General features: G+C 40.8%; 1 protein-coding gene across 4 annotated transcripts in view; it reads left to right on the plus strand.

Annotated features, from left to right (window-relative positions):
* The first annotated feature begins 6 nt into the window (after positions 1–6).
* Positions 7–22904, plus strand: part of ZNF521 (zinc finger protein 521) — a 233429-nt gene continuing 210531 nt past the window's right edge. The window contains exons 1-3 of one of the 4 annotated variants that reach the window (XM_076329813.1): positions 7–19; positions 16924–16986; positions 18034–18093. In XM_076329813.1, coding sequence (XP_076185928.1) covers positions 16953–16986; positions 18034–18093 — 94 coding nt within the window. In that variant the 5' untranslated portion in view covers positions 7–19; positions 16924–16952. Of the gene's footprint in view, positions 20–1160; positions 1235–16923; positions 16987–18033; positions 18094–22904 lie in introns of those variants that run through there. The other 3 variants (XM_076329816.1, XM_076329815.1, XM_076329817.1) reach the window with 3 other exon arrangements.

Below are 22904 nucleotides of genomic sequence, written 5' to 3' on the forward strand. Positions count from 1 at the left end.
AAACCAAGATCACTCAAAGGTAAGTACTACCCCCCTCCCTTTCCTTCCCCCTTCCCCCTCCCCCGTGAACGCCACGGTGGGCAGCCCCAACCCGGCTCCGCGGCGCTGCGCGGCTCCCTCCGCGCCCTCGCCGGCGGCACCCCCGGACCCCCGCACAAGTAACCGCCCTCGCCGCTAACAACCCCAAAATAAAGGGGGGGTGTGTGGGGGGGGCTGGGAGACACCCCGACCCGAAACGGCCGATGCGACCCAAACTGGCCGCGCTGGAAAAGTTGCCGCCGGGAGACGCGGTGACAGCCCGCTGCGGCAGCTCCGCCGCCCCGGGGCCCGGCCCGCCTCCCTCCGCGGGCGCGGGCGGCAGCGCGGCGCCGCAGCCTCCCGCCGGCAACGGTGCTTTCTAAATAAATGACAGAAAAGGTTGCGGGCTCCCCCCCCCCGCCCCGTTCCCGGCGAGGTCCCGCGCCCGCGGTCCCGGCGGGCGAGGGAAGTTTTCGGGGCGCGCGCGGGGCGGCGGGTGGGGGTGGGGCGGGCCGAAGTTCCCGGCGCGGGGCCGGAGTTGGGGCTGTGGAGGAATGTGGCGCCGGCTGTCACGTGAAGCGGCCCCTCGCCGCCGAGGGGGCATGTGCGAGGGGCGGCGGCGGGGGCGGGGGGGGCAAATAAATAAACACGCGCGTAAATAATAAATAGGGGAGCGGCGGCGGCGGTGGTACCGGCGGGAGCGGGGGAGGGAGCGCGCCCCGGAGCCCCGAGTCGCAGGGACTCGTCCCGGGCCCCCGGAGGAGGCGGGGGGAAGCCCGGGACCCGGAGGAGGACAAAGGGCGGCTTGTGCGGCTGTGGCGGGGCCGGCAGCGTCCCGGCCGGGGCGCCCCCTCCTCCCCCGCCCTGCGCGGCCTGGCGCGGCCGCCCCCCGCCGGCCCGGCGGGCCCCTCGCCGCCGCCCCTCAGCCCGCCGCGGCGCAGGGTGTCGCCCGCCCGCCCGCGCCCCCCGAGGAGCGGGCAGCCGTTGGCCGCCCCCCCCCGCCCCCCACCTCCGGGAGCCGTTGGCCGCCCCCCGAGGAGCCGGGAGCCGTTGGCCTCGGCGGCCGGGCGGACAGGGGCTTCTCCCCGCCTGCGAGCGGGGAAGGAGGCTGAGGGTGGCTGTCACCTCAAATAAACGTCTCCCTCTGGATGGGCGCGTTCCTCCCGGGTTGGTCTGTACATTGCAGTGAAGTTGAATAAAGCCTGGGTTGCGTCAGGTCAGAACATCTATAAGTTGTCTACTTTTTTGGGGGGTGGGGGCAGGAAGGGGGGCGAGGGAGAAAGGCCTGGGGAACTGAGGGCAACTTGCGCGGCCCGGCGGGCTGCCTGTGCCGGGAGCGCAGAGCCCGGCGAGCCCCCGGTCGGGGATGTGATCCTGAGCCGCTTCGTGGCTGACGGCAGGCCTTGTTTTCTTCTCGGCTAGGCTGGCGTGCACCAGGAGTTAAGTGCCTAGAAACCAGCGCAATTTCATAGTTAGAAAGCAGGAGCGGGGTCTGCTTTTATGGACTTGTACAGGAGGACCTGGCAAAAAACTGCGCTCCCTTCGCTTGAAACAACTCTTTCCAGGAGTTCCCTTTTCAAAGTCTTCCTGTTGACTTCAGTGAGCTTTAGAGCAGGCTTTAATTCTTTTTTTCTTTTCTTTTTTCTTTTTTTTTTTTTTTAAACTCTCCAGATATTTTAAAAAGGAATAAAGGGTGCCTTGAATTTACTGCTTTACCTGCCGCTGCCGTCTGTATCTAGTTTACCGAAGTTGGTGCGGTTCAGTAGTGCTTTTGTTTGGCATCTTGTGAAGAACAAATGAGCCGCTCTTCCCTTACCTTTTAAAAACGATACCACAATGAAAGTTCTGTTGCTTGGGCGCGCACTTACATTCTTAGCTTCCCAGGGAGGATTTATTTACGTGCGCATAAGAGTTTTAGAGCCAGTAGGAGAGCGACCAATTAGCCGTATTTGCAAAAAAGATGCTGGGAAACTTTAACTGAAGGGTAGTCTTACACCTCCAAGTATTTAAGCGCAAAGGAATAAACGTTCAGAATTAATTGGCAAATAGAGGAAATTGTTCTCCTGTTAGACATTGAATGTGTTTTACTCATGGTTATTTGTTAGATGCGTTACAGAGAGGAGGTTTGTTTCAAATATCTTTCTGTAAACCTCACGCTTAATTTAAAACAAAAGATACAGCTTCCATTTTATGTGGAGGTATGGGCTTTGCCTTCTTTATGTACCAGTAGCCTGGGAGTCCCTAAAATGAGAAAACAGCAACATTGTACGATTCAGATGGAGTAGCTTGGATTTGCTGACAATGAACTACTGACTTAAGAAAAACGCTTAATGTTCAGGGTAGAGATGATAGAGATTTCTTTACAGTGTCTTATTTACTATTTTTCAACTAAAAACAGGCAGTAAATCAATCATCATCTGTAATTATTGTTGCAGTAATTACCTTTGGGGAGTAGGTTATCATTCTTAGTGGCCTTTGTTCAAGTATCTTTTTCATTTTCCCTGTTTTATGTTTCTTGAATCATGTCCATTTTTGAGTGGATTAATAGTATTCTGAAAGCAGTCCGATTGTAAGATTTCTGAAAGGGCTAACAGTGCGATTCATCTGAGAAGTTGAAAGATGCTTGCATAGGCATAGCATTTAAATTCATTGATGAGAGTCTGCCCATCAATTATTGCATCTTCATTTTTAGTGAACAAACAAAAGCTGTAAGTGATGTTACAAGGAGAATTTAAACTGTAACTCCAATGCAGCATTTATTTAAATTCCTTATTTCTTAACTATTACTGATTTAGTCAGTACAAAATACAGTTCTGCAGCTTAAAAATAAACAGTATTTTAAATAGCTCCTGTGAAAAACTATTCTTTGAATGTATGTAAATGAGTTATTTAAACTCATGAGTGCTGTTTTACATCTAAATAAAATATGGAGTTGCACATTACATTTCCAATTTGTCATGTATTTAGCAACCCTTTCTGGGGGGAAGATAGAAGAGATATTTTTGATATGTCTGTCACTTTTGATAACTTAATTTGAAACTTATATCTTAGGGGAATACTGATACAAGGCAGGTAAATACATTAAAACAAAATGACAATTGAGTTTTTTATATTGAATGCATGAAACTAACGTTCATCTGAAATGGTGGGTGTTAAGAACTTGCTAATGACTAAATTTCTTCTATTTCTTGAAAAAACATTTTTTTTAATTACCCTGGTTTCTGTTTACATTCCTTTTCTATTTCTTTTTCTCCCCCCACCCACCCCCCCTTTGTTTTTTTGCCAACTTTGGTCTGACTGTCCCCCAACTCTTGCTGATGATTTCACCTCAGATTTGGACCTAGGAAAGAAAAAAGGCATGGCTAACATTAGATAAGCCTCTTGCAATTTAAAAACAATAAAAACATCTTTCCAAGGAAAAAGAAGATTGTAATTATTTTCTGTGAAAAGCACTGTCTCTTCCAAATATACTACAGGGTTGTGGCAAAAAAAAAAAGTCTCAAAAGGAGAGTAAATTATTTAAGTTTCTGAAAAACTGTAATTTGAATATCTTATTTTACTTTAGGAAGGAGGAATTAAAGTTCAACTGCCGGGTTCTTTTAGGCAGAGGAAGGATCAGTTGCATCAAACTCATCAGTCCTGACCTATATTTCATTCTACTGATTAATTTACCCCATTTCCTTTGCTAGTTTCTGAAAAAAAAAATCTAGTAGGTATCATTGACGTGATCAAAATCACCTAATGCATTTGGTGGGGGAGGGAGGATAGCGGGAGAAAAGCAGGTGGGGAAAGATAAGTCGGAGATATGATACCCGTGTATAAGCCCCAAAAGAGCCACTGTGCAAATGAAGAGTATTGAAGAAGGGCAATTGGCATGACTCCTTAAACTCCTAACACCTAAGGGCAGCGCCATTCCCTAAGTGAAACCATGCTGGAGACCCCCTGAGATGAGAAAGCAAGGGGGGGGGGGGGGGGAAGCAGCTCGCTTGTATCTTGTTTAACTTGGCCATTTGAGTGGTAAACCTTTTTTTGTGACTTGGCATGCTGTGCAGATATCACGCTTAGGTTACTGACCACCTCCCCCCTCCCTCCCCTTTCTGGTTTACGGGGTTTTAGTTTCGGGAGGGCTTGAGTTTTTTCTTTTGCCCTTACTACCGGCTTTTGATGAGAAACTTTGTTTAGAAACAAAGTTACAAAAAGACAGTCACTTGCAAAGAAAACCAGGTCTTCTTTACACAAAACTCAATGAAAATGTAGTCCTACTAAATGATAAACCCAGGTTTCTCTAAGCTGAAGTCAGGTAATATTCATTATGCTAAAGTCACCCGTGAAAAATCACTGAAATTGTAGGTGTTAGATAAGTCATCAGAAGGAAACTAGAACAGCCCCACACATTTAATAGAAGCGCTGATCTCAGAAAGTGATTTCTTTTTGAAAAAAACGTAAAAATATTTTGTTATTACTTCAAAGTCAATTTTTACTCATTGTAATTTTGTATCCCACATTTGACTGCAGGAATAAAATGACTGAATGTTAGTTCCTAGGAAGATGAGAAGGAAAAATTTATCGGCTGTATTTTACATATCTATGTTCTGCTTAAAGAAGGCTTGGATCTTGAAATATTTTGGCAAGCTCAGAGTGTCTCTTAAAGTTATTCCCTCTTTTTGAGGAAACCTAGGTACTCTTTCCATCCTGACTGAATTTACAGCCGCAACTCAGTTCATGTAGAGTGTTGGCGGACGGAGTAAATGTACCTGTGTTTTAATGTGATTTGTTTTCTCATCATAAATTCGAAGCGAAAGGATGTTTCTCGTACAGAGGTGCAGGTGGTGTGGTGTAGTACCAAGGAAGGTAGAACAGTAGCGGATTAAAACAAAAATCTTACTTAATAGCAGCAGTAGTTCAGAGAGATTTTGACATTCGGATCCCCTTCAAACAGTAGCCTTTACATTTCTGTGTATCTGTCAACTATTTGAATGTTCATTCTCAGCCCCAACCCTCCCCGGCTTCTAAATTGCATGGACTAGACTTGAAAGTCATTAGATTGTCTGCTGATTAGACCATAATCAATGCAGCATAAACAAAAACAGCAATTAGTATTGGCATGATTTCTGTGAACTTGACTTAAAGTTTCAGTATTACCGGTCCAAAGAACTTCTTCTGAACGGGCCATTTTCAGGAGCTGTGTTATTTTGGCATCATCGTTTTATAGGGAGGGAACAAAAAATTCGTAAGATTCCATTTGGCCTGAAAAGCAAAAACATCTGCTTGATGCATGAGTGGATTGCTGGCTTCTATTTGGCCATCCAAAAAAGGGCAAAAATTAAGATATCGAACATAAAAGAGTACATGAAAAAACAAATTACAAAGAGGACTTAAGATTAGCATCTTTTTATAATGCGGGCTATTTGTAGTGTTCTCTTTTTGACTTGCCAAAGCATGCCCCAGCTCCTTTATATACGAAAAAAATCCGCAACAACAAAAACATCCCTAACCTTTAGTGATATTCATTGACTTTGGCAATGTATAGTGGTATTGATGGCCTTGATTAGCTGTAGGATTACAGTAATGCTACCCAGTCATTTTTGGGGCTAGCATGAGTTATATTGACCGTCACCGTCTACTTCTTAGGAGCAGGTACTATTAGGAGTGAACATCTAAACGGCTGCATCTGAACAGCTACTGGTTGTACCGGTAGTTTCCATAAAGGTGAAATCTTGTGACAAAGATAATATTAAGAGGCTTAGAAATACCGCACGTTTGGTTTGGTTTTGTTTTCCCGAGTTGCTGTTAACTTGTGTAACAAGGGAAGCTGTCAGTATGGAGGCACTTATCTAACATGTGTAGGATAACGTTATCCGCCATGATCTCAGATGTCTTGAAAGGCTTTATGTTGCTCTGTAATTCATTCAGTCTAATTTACAATGGGTTTAATAGCTCTCATTTCTTTGTTCTGAAACACGATTCAGTATTTTGAAACTCGCACATTTTGGAAAAAAAATCTTCCTTTTGAATAATTGCACATGAGGAAAGGATCTAGAAGAACTGTTGTTTTATGTAGACCATACGGATTCAGTGTTTTTTCTGTATAAAACACTGAAAATAAGGTACTTGGAGTTGGTTTTTTAGATTGATTAAAATATAGTATAAATGCTGATACCTTAAGACAGACCTCTTGGCATCTTTCCCCAGCTGTATTTTACGGTTTTCATTGGTTCCTGTAGGGCTACCTGAGCTCAAAATCGGTCTCAGCTGGGTGTGGGGAAAATGCGCTATTTCACTTAAATCAGAACTGTGGCATATATACATATATACATATATTTTTCCCTGAAGGGACAACATACAGTTCCACGAAGAATTGGGCCTGGTTTATTTGGTGCTGTGAAAATGTACATGTCTGTTTTCAAATATATTTTGCAGTGTGTTACTACAAAGCATTAAAGTTTTTCAGTTGCTCTCTTTACAAAAGTCAGATAGTGCAAGAGAAGCTTGTAAATCATAATGCAACACTTGGCATAGGATTCTGACAGCAGATGAATGTGCAAAAACCGAAAGAGGTGCTGAGGTTTGTTTTTGTTTCAATTTTAATTTTAGACAACTTGGGTTCTATTTCACTTTAAGTATGAGTAATTATGCTAGTTTAGCAATTATTAGAGATGAAAGAAATTCTGTTAGATATGAGTCTCCTAAACTTTAGTAGCTTTAGTTTGAGCCAGGATAATGATCAAGGAGTACTTAACCATATGCCTAGGGACTATGCTGTAGCAAAAAAGATAGGGCTGATCTTGGGGGTATCCTTATTACAACATGTTATAATTAACATTTTCATTCAGCCCTCCTACTTTCCAAAAAAAACTGCTTTATGTTCTTCTGTGCACACATTAGTAAGACTGCAGAAAATTGCCCTTTTCCAATGGATTTTTGAACCAGGACCATTGTCCTCCGTATTTACAATATTAGTTAGCAGTGGCCACACTGTTTTTCCCCACTTCACATTCCTTCAGTTTCAAACACTTTTTTTCCCTCTATACTGCATAATTATTGAGAAAAAGATGTAGAGGGGGTTTTTTTCCTCCTTTTTAAGGATTTAGTCTAGGTTATCATGTTCTTCTGGTGTGTGCCCATTTGGGCCTTTAGAGTTTCCTTTAGCTAGAGCGATGCTGTGCATGCTATACCACAACTTAGAATCATAGAATCATAGAACTTTTCTTTGTACAGTTGAATCTGTATAATGTGTACTCAGAAGGGTTGTAGCATTGTTACTTACCAATTCTGCACAATTAATGCCAAGTGAAATTTTAGGTTTTGCGGGGATGTGTTTTCGTTGTGGTTTTTTCCCTCTCTTTTTTTATTATGGGAGCAAGACAGGGGATGTTTTTTGAGTAAGTGATTGATCTGATACTTTAACTTTTAAATATAGGTGCAATTAGGTGCAATTTTTTCTTTCTAAGGTTAGGATTTGTAGTCCTTCAAGATTTCTTAAAGTAATTTATATATTTATATAAATTATATATATATTATATATATTAATATATATTAATATATATATATATTTATATAGGTATAGTGACTTCTGCCCCCCTACCCCTTCTTTTTTAATGTGATAGGGGCTTACTATGGTTCCTTTAAAAATATAGTAGCAGTAACTAGTTAGCCTTCTTACAAATTTGAAAGTACTAGTCATTAGTTAATCAGCCGGTTGGCCGAAGCAGAACACCTTTTTGCCCTGCGGACGAATGGACAGGATGTTGCTAGTGAGGGTATCGGTGTTTTCCCAACTTCCCAAACCCCATTTTTGGAGAGCTTATTCTCTCATGCAAGGCAATAACCTGGAACAGGAATTTTGTCCTTACCTAACAAGAAGTGAAAAACCTATCTCCTGGTTTCTTATACAGGTGTTCGGTGTTCCACACGAGTGTGGAAAAGCTGGAGCACTTTTAAGTCTAAATGTCCTGGTTAACTGCACAGTAGATGGCTTTTGTATACAGTCCCTGAAACTTGTTGTGCCCTTACTATTATTAAGTTGTGTTTTGTCGGGAAAATATATTTCGAACAATGAATTCTGTGATAATTGATTTTTTAGTTTTATTTTTTTGTTGTTCACTTCTTTTGATAACCTATCAAGTTCAACTTCCATTATTGACTCATTAACTTCTTGAAAGGAACTTTAAAAACAAAAATAAAATACCTGCTCTGTTGCTGGACTGGATGATGTGATGTAGTGAGGCAGTGTCCTTGGGAAGACTAGGCTATGCTTTGATCAACAAAACTTTCTCTGGCACTGAATTATGATGGCTGGGTTTTTTTTTCCAGACAGAGTCAAGTAAATGTCTAACTTTGATAGTGGCAGTAGGAAGGAGGAGGGGGTGGGGAAGTTAATTATTTTCCACCTCCAAAGAATACAATTGTGAGGAAGGAACTTTCTGATTCACTGGTTCCAGGACAACAGGATGTCAAGATCCATGCCTGATGTAACGTTTTCACTCTGAAGATGGGAGGAGGAAATGGGTTGCTATTGGTCTGTGCATGCAACTGCTGGGAAGGGGTTGTGTTACGTGACTTATAAAGAGCTAGAGCATAGGAAAAGATTTTGGTTTGCGATTTCTGGTGAATCTGTTGAGCAGAAGACTTGCTCGCCAGATACAAATGTAAATCAATGAAGCAAGGTCAGAAAGCTCTAAGGTTAGGTCCAAAAAAAAGGGCTTGCATGCTGCAAGGCACTAGTACTGCAGTGCTTAGTTTACAGGTGCCTGGTTGCCTAGTGGAATAGTCATCTTGCACCAGGTGCTTGGATTCTTTATATAATTCATAGGTAGGTTAGGGGTTTATGAATGTTGTTGAGTGGGAACTACCTTAAGGAAACAGTAGGAAAAACTTGGAAAGAATAGTGTGTCTTAGCTCCTCCCCTGTTCTAGATGTGGGTGTCTTAGTGTAATAGGGTATCTCAAAGCGGTCACTTACCCGATCCAGCTTTTTGGAGATAGGGGACAGGTTTTTCACTTCCTCCCAAGTTAGAAAGAACTGAGGGATTGTGCTGCTGCTCTTCCTCTCCCCTTTACTGAAGAGGGAAAGTTATTTCCTCTGATAGGATGTGAGAGGCGGGGATTCTGTTCTGTGCTTGTCTAAGGGTGTTTGAATCTGTATCTCACAGGGAGTACATCACTCGTTACACAGCAGCATATTGTGCAATGAGTGTGAGTTGCCCTTTTATTTTTGTCGATGTTTCCTTTTTCGAAAGTGTAATTAAGTATTTGTTGGACAAGAGGGTGAGAAAGAGCGCTCATACACAAGACTCATGGCTCTAACGGCTTGAGTACCAATGGAGAAAGAGGAGACCTGGGTCCTGGTCTGCCAAGTACTTACTGCAATAATACTTCTGATGAATTATTTCAGTGAAACTAGAACTGGAGTCCATGTGTCCCACTTCCCATGTGGGTGCCCTAACCACAAGGATAAGGTATCATGCTAATTCTCCTTCTTTCTAGTTCAGTGAATATCGTAGATGAGGTATGGCAGCTTCAACAGCAACGAATGAGTGCACCTCAAGTCTGAGGGTGGGTGCTCTTTGTTAGGAAGCTCATGACGTGAGTACAAATCCTTCTGATAGAGAAGAAAGTTGAGCTGGTGCCACCCACATCCTGGGTGGGTGATCTAACCAGTGGGTGTGGGCAAGAGGGGAAAAGGAAGAGGTCTTTCAGCCCACACATTTTCTGCCAGTATCTTGTAGCAACCAGGGAAGGGTATGTAAACTCTGAAGAACCAGCCCGTAAGACTGCGTCCAAAGCCAGGGCAGGCAGGAGAATATTTAACCTTCCACTAGCCAGCTGCGGTGGGGCTTTGGTTTGATTTCAGCATTGAGCTGCACAGCACTGAGAAAGCCTGGATGATAAAACCATAGGTTTATGCCTGACTTGAGTGGCATCTGAGCAAAACTTCTGGCAATTTAGATGCAGAATCCCCTCACTAGTTTTTGGGCTTCTAAGCTCCTTTGTGGATATAGACCAGAGTGCTGTTCTACATGATAGAAAGTCAGAGAGTTTGAGGGATCAAAAAGAAACGTGTAAAACCCTGGTACACAATAGATGGAGATCTCTGATAAATCAGGGATAATCTCAATTGAAAGGAGGAGGGGTTTTTGACACAGACTAATCTATGTCTTTAGGTAATAGAGCCAAAGCATGCAGCTGTATTTTGTTTTGGTGTTGGAATGGTGTCAGACAATCCAAACTCCTCAATTTAAGTGCCTCATTTTAAGCACACAAATAAATGACTTAACTTTCAAAGGCAATGATCATCTACAGTAACCTTTACTGTAGGTCCTCATAGCCCTTCCTCACATCACCTGTCTTCAGACTTGTGTAATGTTGGTTACTTTGAGGTTCTGTGATCCATGTATCAGCTTGATTCAAATTGCTCTTTCTTGCTGAGTTTAGGCTTTCGTAGACAGTGTTTAATGAATTTCCTGTTTTCTAAGCACAGTTGAAAATACAGGTCTGTAGGAGTACCAGAAATTCTTAGTTATGTCCCTCTGAGAGAGTAAGAAAGTTTAGGTGATGCATAGCTTCAGTATACTGAGAGGAATCACTCTGAAAGCATTCGTGTTAAGTACTGGGTTTGGTAATTAGGCTTAACATTTATCTTAGCCTCCTAACTTCTGTCTTTCCTCAAAATGAACTGGATGCCCACAGTCATATTGTCAGGAATGGAGGTGGAGTACTCAGTTTGAGACAGGCAGGACAGCTGAAAGTCCTGACCCTGGTACTAAGAATTGACTCCCAGAGAGATTTCCTCTTGCTTTGCTAATTCTCACCGGGGTCCTCAATTTGACTTGGAGATCCATTATAATCTGTTACATTGCATGATAGAGAGTCTTAGGGATGTCTGGAATTTACTTGAGGTTTATAAAAAGCTTTAAGATTCTTTGGAGAAAAGTACTTTTTAAAATACAGAATACCTTTGTTAGTTTACTTTAAACAATAAAAATATGAGTATATGTAGATGTGGCTTAAGCTTATTAAAAGATGCATGATTAGGGAGGCAAAGTTAGCATTCTGGGCAGGATTAATTAATCTACTACCTCAGCTATCCAGAAAAAGATATCCCCACCACCCCTAGCTTTGGGGTTTCTGTAGAATTCTCCTTCTGCTGCAGGAAAGAGCATCTTCGGCCTTTTCTGCACACAATGTTATGTAAAACTGGACGTCTTTGGGCTGCCACATTTGGATACAGTCATCCTTGAGATCAAGGGTTGGAAGAATATCCAAAGGATTTCTTAAGCATAATTTCTTTCCACTTAAGTATATTCATTACTTTTATGTTTATGTGCTGCCTAGGAAAATACTTTATTTTAGCATAAGAATAATATTTTCCAACCACTGCAGTCTAATTGGGAACTCCTAATTCGGTCTTTCTACAAGAAGAACATTAGGGGGAAAAAAAAACCAAGCTCAGTGTTGGGATAGACTAAAGAGAGGAGTAAAAAATATGAATGCTATGAGGGGCTTTGTCTTCTGGAAAAAGCAAATGCAAGAAGAAAAATGCTTTATATAACAGGAATCTTGTAACGAAAATAATAATTTCCAAGTATCAAGAGAATACTGTCACAATGCTGGGGAGGGTAGAAATAGGAAAAGGGGTATGTCAAAGCACAAAGGAGAACAAATCAGAAATACAAATATTCATGCATATGTGTCCTGGTTTCGGCTGGGATAGAGTTAATTTTCTTCCTAGTAGCTGGTACAGTGCTGTGTTTTGGATTTAGGATGAGAATAACGTTGATAACACACTGATGTTTTAGTTGTTGCTAGGTAGTGCTTACACTAGTCAAGGACTCTTCAGCTTCTCATGCTCCACTAGCGAGAAGCTGGGAGGGGGCACAGCCAGGACAGCTGACCCAAACTGGCCAAAGGGGTATTCCATACCATATGATGTCATGCTCAGTATATAAACTGGGGGGAGTTGGCCGGGGGGCGGTGACGGCTGCTCGGGCACTGGCTGGGCATCGGTCAGCAGGTGGTGAGCAATTGCATTGTGCATCACTTGTTTTGTATATTCTTTTATCATTGTTGTTATTATTATTTTCCCTTCCTTTTCTGTCCTGTTGAACTGTCTTTATCTCAACCCATGAATTTTACTTTTTTCTCCCCAATTCTCTCCCCCATCCCACTGGGGGGGCAGGGGGGAGTGAGTGAACGGCTGTGTGGTGTTTAGCTGCCTGCCAGGTTAAACCACAACAATATGATTAATTGGATTTTTGTACAGTTGTGGCTACACACATAGAACTAATTTTCAACAGAGTTCTGGAATGTAGATACTTGAAATGATAATATGCCAATGCATTTCTTTTTCCAACTCTTCTCGCGCTAAAGTCATTGGGTCCATATACATTTGGGAGTCAAAGTGGTAATCAGGTTTCTGGCCAGTAGCTGATAGACGTGTATTGATACTAGGTGAAGCTGTTCAGAAAACAATACTTTCTTAGTAGTTCTGAACTTTCATGAATGCCAGTTATCTTAAAGGACATTATGAAGCAGCCCGAAATGGCTGTTGACTTCCAGGAGTCACCCACTGAATTGCTGCTCACATGTGGCGTAGCCAGGTGTGAAATCCTGCGCTCGCATGTGTTGGCCAGAAGGGTTTAAAAGGTGAGTCTTAGAGCACCAGTGGTAGCTAGGGAGAGAAGAAAGTGGAGGAACGTGTAGCCCTAGCAGGTGATGCATTGACATGTGCTCCTGCATTTAATACTACTCTGTAACTTCTTTAATTTCAGTTTTGTATCCTGACTGAACCCTTATGGAGATGTATTTCCACAGCATGTTATTGCAAGGTGCGAAACATCTTCAAAATCCATTGACTTTAATAGAGTTAGAGGATACTCAGCACCTCCTGTAGCTGGCTCTTAAATTTGCCTTCTGCTATGTGATTAATCTATCTAATCATACTTAATATCTACCTGTAGATGGTGGCAGTATGAACGTCCTCTTGTTTTTTATGTGGCCATGAGGAGGAGGGAAAAGAAAAGTAGAGAGATACTTCCAGAAATTACAGTCATTTGTAGGTACGGAAATAATGGCACGCACGTTTTATTTCTGTTCTGTCTGGGTAACTCGGTAAATTGTGTATTGATTATGCTAATGCAGCTAGTGTCTCTATTACTTGTCTGCAGAAATTATTCAAACATGTAGATTGAAGATGCACTTGGCAAAGTTACCATCCTAAGAAAAAGGCTTTTGTGCAAAGATGGCTTTAAATTGAATTACTAATCATATGCTAATGGAAATTTATAGATTAAGTATTGAATTATAGGAAATGCAAAGTGCAAGTTAAAAATATATATTCTAAACTTACTATCCCAACAGTCTTAGTTGCTATATTAGGTTTATTTTCACATCTCTCAAGGAATATGTTTTAGGAAGCGATAAATCAATAGCAATCTATTTTTATAGTTTATTTTGGGATATGTGGCTTCTCCTGCTTTAACAAGCTGAAAAGAGGCTCAGGCATTTGGGGCAGTTCTTTTTTTTTTTTTCTTTTTTAAAATTTATTAACCTACCTAGATTAGAAGAAAATAGACTTTTTTCAATTATCTTTTGCTTTTATTTTATTATAGTTTGTAATAGCTCAGAAGCCATAAATTTTAGACAGAGTTCTCCAAAAGGCTTCCCTTTCGGTGAAAATGTCCTTTTTCACATCTCTAATTTTATCCATTTCTTTTCCATACAAGGTTTTTCCCAGGCATCAACCAGAAATGACTTGTGCTAAAACTACGGATTAACTCTTCAGTGAAGGGGAATCCTGGTTAGTCAGTAGAATATGAATGAGATTTTGCAAGCTAGAAAATCTGTGTATATTTTGTACTAACTTTATAAAATAATCTCCCTCCTTTATAGACTAACCATGTGTCCCATGAAGAGACTCTAAGCAAAAGGGGTGAAATCCTCATTGATCAGCAGGTGTTGCTGTAGAGCAGTCAGGAGATTAATTCTATTTTTAGGACCTCTATATCAAAATTCCCACAGGTTTTCCTCATTGGCTGTCCTTGATGATACTACCTGATTTGTTGGTTGTTTTTTCTTTTTTCTTTAAAAAGGCATAGTTGGTCTTAATGTTGACATTCAGCAGCCTAAGCATGAGAGGTGCTCTGAACTGAAATCGTGGTTTGCCTTGGACACTGGCCGTACCAAAGCTGAAATGTCCTAACCTTTCACATAGATACAGCTTCAGTTTAGAGATATGGTTTTTGCAGTAAAATTTTAAAAACTGGTCTTTGTCCAAACCACAGGCTTTTATAATGGGAAATAGAATTGACATGCTGGAATTCTGTTTTTCCTTACTGAGATTTTTTTTTTTTTTTAAATTGCTCTCAAGAAGTGTGGTGCCACAGTTGTTGTGGTGATCTGGTCTTTTTTTTGAAATTTTATTATTTGGGTTTCCTGTTTGTTTTGTTTTTCAAAAGTTGCACTGAGAAAATATGTATGGTTTGATGGTTTGTTGTTTTAAGGAACAGATAAGTCAATTAAGAAATATTTCTACAGCTAACAAAACAGGTGACCTGTGGTCATAAACACGTGATTGTAGGGACAAGGAATATTGCTGCGTTCGTGAAAACATTATTTCAAATGTATCTAGAAGTGCTGTTTAGCAGCAACATCACTTATTCATAGTCTGGATTCATAAGCTATTGTTCTGCTTTCCTGAGGCCTCTCCTTTTACTAGTATTTTATTGCTTTGTTACCTGGAATTTGTCTTACCTGATGCTAGGATGTGGTATATGCTGTAATGAAGATGACACCCCTATGCGCAATTACAGTCCTAGAGTATCAGTAATTTTGATGTTTGAATTAATAATAGTGCCTACATGCTACTGTTTTATCTGCATATCATCCTTGTGGCTTTTTTTAGTTACTTTTCATGCAAGTGCCAGAGAAATGTTTTTGGTTAGCAAAACTTAAAGCATCTCACTACATAGGTTCTGTTTAAAGTTGCTTTCCTTTCCTGAAAGAAAATGGTATAGTTAATTTTTAAGGGAAGTTAATGTTGGCTGCATGTCACACTGCCTTTCATAGTCAGGTGAGTTTAACATTGGTCTGAGAGCTGAAATAGCACTGAAGTTTTCAGAATCTGGTTGTGGAAGGGTGTAACGTGCTAATTGGGAGCTTATCTGATGCTACCAGCTGTAGCTTACTTAATGTAACAATTACTCCTGCTAGCTGGAGGAATGATCTAACTTAATGCAAAGGAAAATGAGATGCTATTTTGTAGTTGATTCATGCTAATGCTAAGATTTCCCTAATTCTGTGGGTTTTGTGGGGTAGTTTTCTTACTCCTTTTACCATGTTTTCCCCCAAATGCGGTTTTAATTTTCCTGACAAATATGTCAGTCTAGTTGAATATCATTAGCAAGTCTTTGTGCTGTGGCCTGTTGTGACGTACTTGGTTCTGTTGTGACTGAGAATCCTTAAAGGGCTTGAACAACAGTTTAGAAAGATGCTAACCACAAAGTTACCTGCTCTGATGCTGGTTTCCTTTTTTTTTTAGTGTAATAAAGACACAGTGGTCAGCCTTTGTTGAAAGCAAACCTCAGCTCTCACAGAATTTTCAGATCCCTAAATAGCAGGGAAGTTTTAAACATTTGGTTTCACAAGGCATAGGCTGGCATGTTTTTACATTACAAAATTGCATACATGAAAACAATTTGTTACACAGTATCCATGTTTGTTTTTTCCATTTGAAGACCTAAAAATGTCTGGTGTACCTCTCAGTCAGCAGTGTGAAGCTGAGCACATTTTGGTGTGCAGTCACTTCTCACCAGCAGCGAGAGATTCTGGTACTGCAGCTGGTGGCTGTAGACATTCAGTACAGAACAGCAGCAAAGATGAACTCTTGCATTTTGGTTTGCATACACTTAAAAGTGGAGATCCGCTCAAACAAGCAGATCTTGTTTACTTCTTAGCAGGTAGCTGCTTTATTTTAAAGTTTCCCACTTGGGAATCAGTTCTTGAAAAGTTCATGTTTGGCCACCTCAATTCCATCTTGAAACTTAAAAAATGGTAGAGTTTTTAAACTGCCTTTCTGGACCAAGTTGTGACATGTGTCACGGTTGAGGATTTCACTGGTAGATAACAGATCCGTCTACAACCTTTAATAAGGTTGATCAGTAGGTACTGATGACCAAGGTGAGTTTCCTCTTGAGGGATGGAACAGCGGACTCATTTTTCAGTTTTAGAGCTTGCTCTTGAGAACATTTTTCAGAAATAGATCAACAGCTGATAGTGGGCATAAATGGGGTCAGGTTGGACTGCTGCAGAGGTTTCACTGGGGGCTTTGAGGGGGTCACAAAAGGTGGTAACTTCTTTTTTTTAAACTTTATACTAGTTGTATTCATTTTTCTTCCTTTATTAACGAGTCTTACTGATCTGTGCTGCCCTAGTGAAAAATCTTTCTATTTAGCTTAGTTTGTGTTTGACCACGTGTTCCCTAAAACTCAGCTTTTCATGAGCTTTTCCCATTGCTTTCTTTGTCTGACCAGTTTCCTTTAGCTGTGAGGGCTGCTGGGATGACTGCTTCAGCATAACAAAGAAACTTATACAGTATGATCACAGCTGAAGTACTGGTAACTTCATGGCTGCAAGTGAACTTGTTCATGAACTTCATGAACAAGAAGTTCAGCTGAAACAGCTCATAAAATCATATTTTGTGAAATACTTGACTTACTCTAGGGCTGGGGAAACTTTATCAGATCTCTGTTGATGAGAAGAGTGTGCTTACTAGCCACAGCTCTGGGACAGAGATGGAGATTGTTTAGAGTCCTCCAGAGGTTGTACTTGACTCTTTCTAATATATGCACTGTGTTTCAAGTTTCTGGTGTCCTGAGTGTCCTTATGAAAACTGGTGTTTTTTTTCTAGAAACTCAGATTCTAGAAACAACCAGTTGTATGAAGCCTTGGGGTTGGCGGAGGAGGAAAAGAGGTACCTGTGGAGTGTGTATATGTATCTCTTCTTTTGAATATATGTCTAGATTTATATGTGACCCTAAGTGTTGCACTCTCTTGTCCCAAGAACCGGGACAAAACCCCCCAAATCTCTGGATTTTAACTGAGTTGCATGATTATTTTTGAGGTCTGAATTCTTGGGAGTGGAAATGCTGTAAAAGTGCAGTCTTTCCCCTTTCAGCTTCTTCCCCTGTGGAGGGAGAATGAATTCTTTTCTCTCCGCTGTTCTCTAACTCAAAGAACTCGGTCTTTGGGAGAATAAAAAGGAAATGGTTCTGCCTTTTAGCTCTTCCCTTACTTTTACTTTGGGAGAGTCAATCTTACTTAGGCATCATATCAGAGCATATGAGAACAGCTCTCTCTAATTTTTCAAAGTAGCAGCAGAATGGCTCTTGTTAGGTTCACTCTTGCCCAACAAGTTTTGAATAGTGAATCTGACAAGAATTGTATTGTTTTTAGTTCTACTGCTCTGGAAAGCTGTGAGCCAAGGGAAAGATGCTGGCATGGTGTATACAGTAAAACAGCATGGGGTTAGTTTTCCTTTGCAAGGCTGTCTGCACTGCTGAGATGTTTGCTACTGAATATAGGATTATTATTATTCTTTTAAAGCTTATGTATGAATTAGCACACACACCTCTCCCGTCTGCCAGGAGAAGGCTTTCTTTTATCCGTGTGGAGCGAGTAGAATCTTAAAGCCCAGAATTATTCTCTCATTTAGTTCCATAATCAAATACAGTAGAGTGCATTGAAGACAAATATCCCAGAGGAAATTCGATTTGGTTTTTAAGCCATGAAACCGATTTGGTCACTCTGTTCTCAGATCTGTAGCTTCCATACAGCAATGTATTCTGTTTTGGTCTGGTCTACACTTTCGCACTTTGCAGTGCAGCTTTTCTTGCCCGTGTTGTACAAGCATTACTGGCTTTCAGAACTGAAGCTGGTGTAAAGATGCTTGAAGCACTTCAGCTACCTACCTAACATCTTTTTTTGTTTTGTTTTTGTTTTGTTTACCTTTTTCTGACAGTAGAAGAAAATGAAACAGAGGACCAGCAGGCAGGTGTGGGACACACAGCCGCACAGACTGGTAATGCTGAATTCCTTCATTAGTGCTTGCTTACCGTTTGACAACAGTGTGAGGGATTTTTGTATCGGGGTGTTTTTGCACAGCCTGCACTCTTCCTTCTCCGTTTCAGCTTAGAATGCATTCTTGGGGCTCGCAATGGAAAATAACATTCCTCTCCCCGCACCTTTCAATTCCTGAGAATTAGAAATTCTGCCTTTTGTAGATCATCCAGCTGAAAGTGAGATGCTTCTAAAGTGCAGCATGCTTTTTTTTCTTTTTTGTTAACGATAATCCTTCTCTACATCCCCCATATAAAACCCCACCCTATGCCATTTCAGATGAACTTGAATATTCATTCCACTTAAACTATTTCCATATTTATAAAATATGTGGATAAGGGTAATTTCTTTTAGGATTACTTGTATAATTTCTTGCCAGTCAGGGGTTAATTTAGGGCTCCTTAATTTTAAGTGAGTGAGATTGGGTAGAAAAAGTTGTTGTTTGAGTCAGGATCACAGGGATATGTGTTGTTAATAATCATGAAGAAATAATTGTTAATTCCCAATAACAGCAAGGGCTCTTTTATTCTCTAATATGGTTCTGAGAATGCAAAAAATACTTCACTTCTGTCTTTGGTACTGATTCCACAGAATTTTATCTGAAGAGCAGGACCGACTCATCTGAATAGTCTCATTCATTCAGCTGAGGTCACCTTTTGGAGTAAGGGCTGGCTCCTTAAGGATATTCCTAGAAGGCTAGTCATCTCTGAATACGTGTAGGTAATTTGTTTGAGAACAGTTGGAGTTATTCCTCTTATGAAGGTGAACAATGCAGTTAATTTTTTGTTCAGCTAGAAGACTTTATATTTCTCTTGTGTGTGTGTCCTGTGGGTTTGTGTTTGGTCTTTGGTGCCTTTTATAGGTTCTAGTGGCTCTGCGCATAAACGATATTGTTTGAAAAGAGGAAATAAAAGTGAGAGAGTTCTGTGCTTTTTTAATGGGAAGTTTCTCAAAGTCTTCTGAATATACTTATGTCTCCGTTTAGCTATCTGCAAACTTGGAAAAAAGCAAACTTGTACTGCTGTAGACACATGAAGTTGAAAAAGAGAGGACTGCAAAACTGGAGATCAATATCACAAGGAATGGTTGCTTTTCCACGTTTTTTCTTAAAATAATTCTCAATGGTTAAGTTGTCTTGCTAGTTATTTATTTCCCATTATGTCCTGTGTTATTCTCTGTCTGTTTCTAGGCAAGATTTAACATTCTATTTTTCTCTATAGCAAGAATGCAGTGCCGATATTAAAAACAAAAAACCTTCTGATAGAGCAAGCAGTACAGAAGGCCCACACTGTGTACACACTGCCAGAAGTTTTTATAGTAATACTTTGTATCTAAGCTCTGGCTCTAACCATTAAATGTGCTTTTTATAGAGTACCAAGTTATAAATGTAGTGCAGCTACGGCATATTAATCTTACTGCAGAGATTTAATGAGGCAGTTGTTTTGCGATGGACACTACTGGGAGCAGAGAGCGACAGAGTTTTACTTTTCCACTGAGCTGAAGAAATATTCCTTGCCTGGTAATAATTATAACCACATGATCTAAGTTTTCCTTTCTTTTGCCAGCACTTTTCCATGCAGAAGTGGCTTGGAAGGAGGTCTGCTGCAAGGCAGTGAAATGGATTGGAAAGGAGGCTGTTTTCTTGGTAGTTTGATGTTTTAGTTGTGATTAGCTATGGATCCTTGTAGCATAGGCAGAAATATGTAAGATGAGTTTCAAGAATACAGATAGTCTTCGCCAGTCCACTGAGATGGCTTTTAGATATTCATTACTTTTACTTGACTTTTATATGGGTTATAAAAAGTAAATGTGGTGAAACCTCATTTTTGCATGGACAGAATAGAATTTCTGCTGGTTGGCCTTAAACCGCTCCATACTTGAAATTAATTGAAGTCCATGGCTTTATTGCCTCCAACACTTTTAAGCCAATGCAATTTTTCATTTTCCCCAAAGTTGCAGTTTTATTAGACCAAGCTACAGCAATAACATCCCTTATGAGGAGGAGGAAGAAGGGAAGGGGAGAACCACCTGCCAGGGAACATAGTAATGAGAAAATCATGCTTCTTTTAATTTCCATTTATAAATAATGTTAACATAATCAGTAACAGAAGACAACTGTTCTTTCTCTTTTTTTTTTTTTTTTTAAAGTGCTTTAATAGGCTGAATTTATTTCTGTTCCAAAAATGTAACCCTCCTTTCCATACTAGATAATTTTCAATGAAATCTGCAGATGGAGCCGGTGTGTGTATTGTTGCTGATATGTATTGAAAAATTTCATTTAGTGCACAGCAGCCTCTGAAATAGGGCAGGGAAGCCTCTGGAAATGACAGTGGCATTTGCAGTTGTTGGGATAGGTAATCTTACTATAAAGACAGTCTTTGTTGAGGGAATTGTGGCTGTTGTTGCAGATATTGGGGAGAAAGAAATGTGGGAGATGAATGACATTTGCCCTGAAGTCTGTATGCAAGCATGAGCTTTGAATGGGAGGTTAAGGAGAAAGTAGAGATGAATGCATATTGCCTTTATAAAATATGTTTTATTCTAGTCTTTCAAAAGAGCAGCTCAAATAAGGCAGCTTATCCTCAGTTTAAGTAACCATTTAAGGTTAGACCAGCTCTTGATGGAAGATACTTGTTGTTGTAACAGAAAAGCTATCTATTCACAAAGCATCCAAACGATATTTTCTCTCTTAAAATATCTTTTTATTTTGGTGGTGACATCTCTTCATGGAAACGGATAACAGTGGAAATGCATTCATTGAGAGGGGCTGAGACTGCCAGAACTCATTTCACAAAGCTGTCGTAGGCTAAACTCGAACCTAGGTCCCAGAGGGTCCCACTTAAGTGTTGACCTAAAAACAAATGTGCCAGTTGGCTAGAGCATGTATTCTAAAGTTGCAGCAGAAGGGAATAAGCTTGACTGACTTCTGTCCCTGTAGAGTTTATATCTGCAAATGCAGAAGGAGAAGCAAAACATTTATTAGTCTTAAAATGATTCTGATTTTAATAACTGGTCTCTAAGTAGGAAGCTTTAAATTGAGCGATTCTTTAGGCTTTTGTGCACTAAGGGGTGCATCTGTGCATACGTGTGTGCATATTGCTGAATTCCTGTAAAGTGCAAGTGTTTCTGAATAATAAGTCTTGAGAATTCCCTCCCCTCCCTTTTCTTTCCTTCAGCATTGTACTTAAAGCAGAGTCAGACACTACCCTTATTTTAAAACAAACAGGTCTGTAAACTTTATGTGCAGCATTTAAATACTCATATTAAAATTCAAACCCAGTGCCCACATTTCCCTGAGTGCTGTCAGTTTTATGAGATGAAACTGGGAGCTTGAGCTGAACAACTAATAGTATGTGATGTGCACATGCTGCCTTCCAACAAGTGTTTAATGATGTTGGGGTCAGTTTGCAACAGTTAAGACAATTATTTCTTTTTCTGAACTGCTTATAACCTGGTGATCTCCTAACTACTCTTACTAATCTTGCAAAATATCTTGGAAAATGAAGTGGCAATGGGAGTTATTAGATTCTGAGCATTCAACAATGGCTAAAATGCCATAAAGTCCTTTTATTTAATTAGCATCCCTTTTTGGAGTGTAAATTTGCAGACTACTCCTCTATTTGGAAGTAGCTGCCCAAGTTGAATTTTTCACTCTTGAAAGAACCTTGTGAATGTAATTTGTCATATAAGGATCACACTCAGTGTATAGGCAGAGCTTTTGCACAGCAAATATGTTTTTGCCTTCAGAACGTGTTCTTTTATTTTTTAAAATTAATCTGGTTTCCCTCTGTAATATATTTTCCTTAAAAATAAATTCTGCCCTTTACCCCTGTCAAAGAAATTCCTTGGGTTTGATCACAAGCCACATAGCATGAGGAAGACTTCCTGACATGGGTCATTTCCAGTTTCCGCTTGCGGGTCTGTCAGTGTTTGAACAGTTGAAGGGCAGGGTGCAGCAGTGTGGACCAAAGGATGTAGAAAGGTGATGAGAGCCCTGACCGTCATTGTGGGCAGCAAGAACGCCTGCGCTTTGTGCGCAGTGGCAAATGCAGGTATGGTTGTGTCCACATCACTGTAGGGTGCTGAGAGAGGATTTAAGAGCAGTTTAAAGTGGAATCACCCTCCTCCTCCTCACCCCTTCCCCATTCTAATATGAATTTAGTCTCAGCATGTTTTAGTTTCTCTCCTTTCAAGTAGTTGTGCATGATCCTAATCAATTGCAATGCTAAATAAAGTGGGTTCACAGATACCACCTCTTTGTTGCTGTGGACAAGAAGCTTACTCCTGGTTAGTCACCCCCTTGGCTAAAGAGCGTAACATCTTAAAATGTACTTGCACAATCTCCTGTTATTATGTGAGTTTGTCCTTGTTTTCTAAAATTACTTGTTTCGGTCTTAGCTCTCTCAAATATCTAAAAGGAAAGATGAGGCGGCCCAAGCAGAAAAGGGAAAAGTGGTGAAACACTAGCATTCCTTTTGCTGGAATGTACACAACCATTTTGCTTCTGCATTTCACTTGTCGTACTGTGGTTCCCAAGGAAAAACAAAGTTAAGTGCCAGCTTGCTTTATTAGGGAAGACAGACTGTTTTATTTCTGTCTTTTGAAAGAAGCTTTTAGTAAAGTAGGCAAAAAGTCAGGAGTAGTTAAAGCTACTCCGCTCCTCCTCAGAGGAGAAAAAGTTCTAGACTTCACATTATCTCACTCTGCGCTGGTCATCTGCAGTACTGAGGTAGTGCAGCGAGCTGTGTGGCTTCTCTGCGCATAGGGGATGGC

The sequence above is a fragment of the Aptenodytes patagonicus genome, chromosome 2 (genome assembly GCF_965638725.1).
Source record: "Aptenodytes patagonicus chromosome 2, bAptPat1.pri.cur, whole genome shotgun sequence".
In the NCBI taxonomy this organism is placed as follows: Eukaryota; Metazoa; Chordata; class Aves; order Sphenisciformes; family Spheniscidae; genus Aptenodytes; species Aptenodytes patagonicus.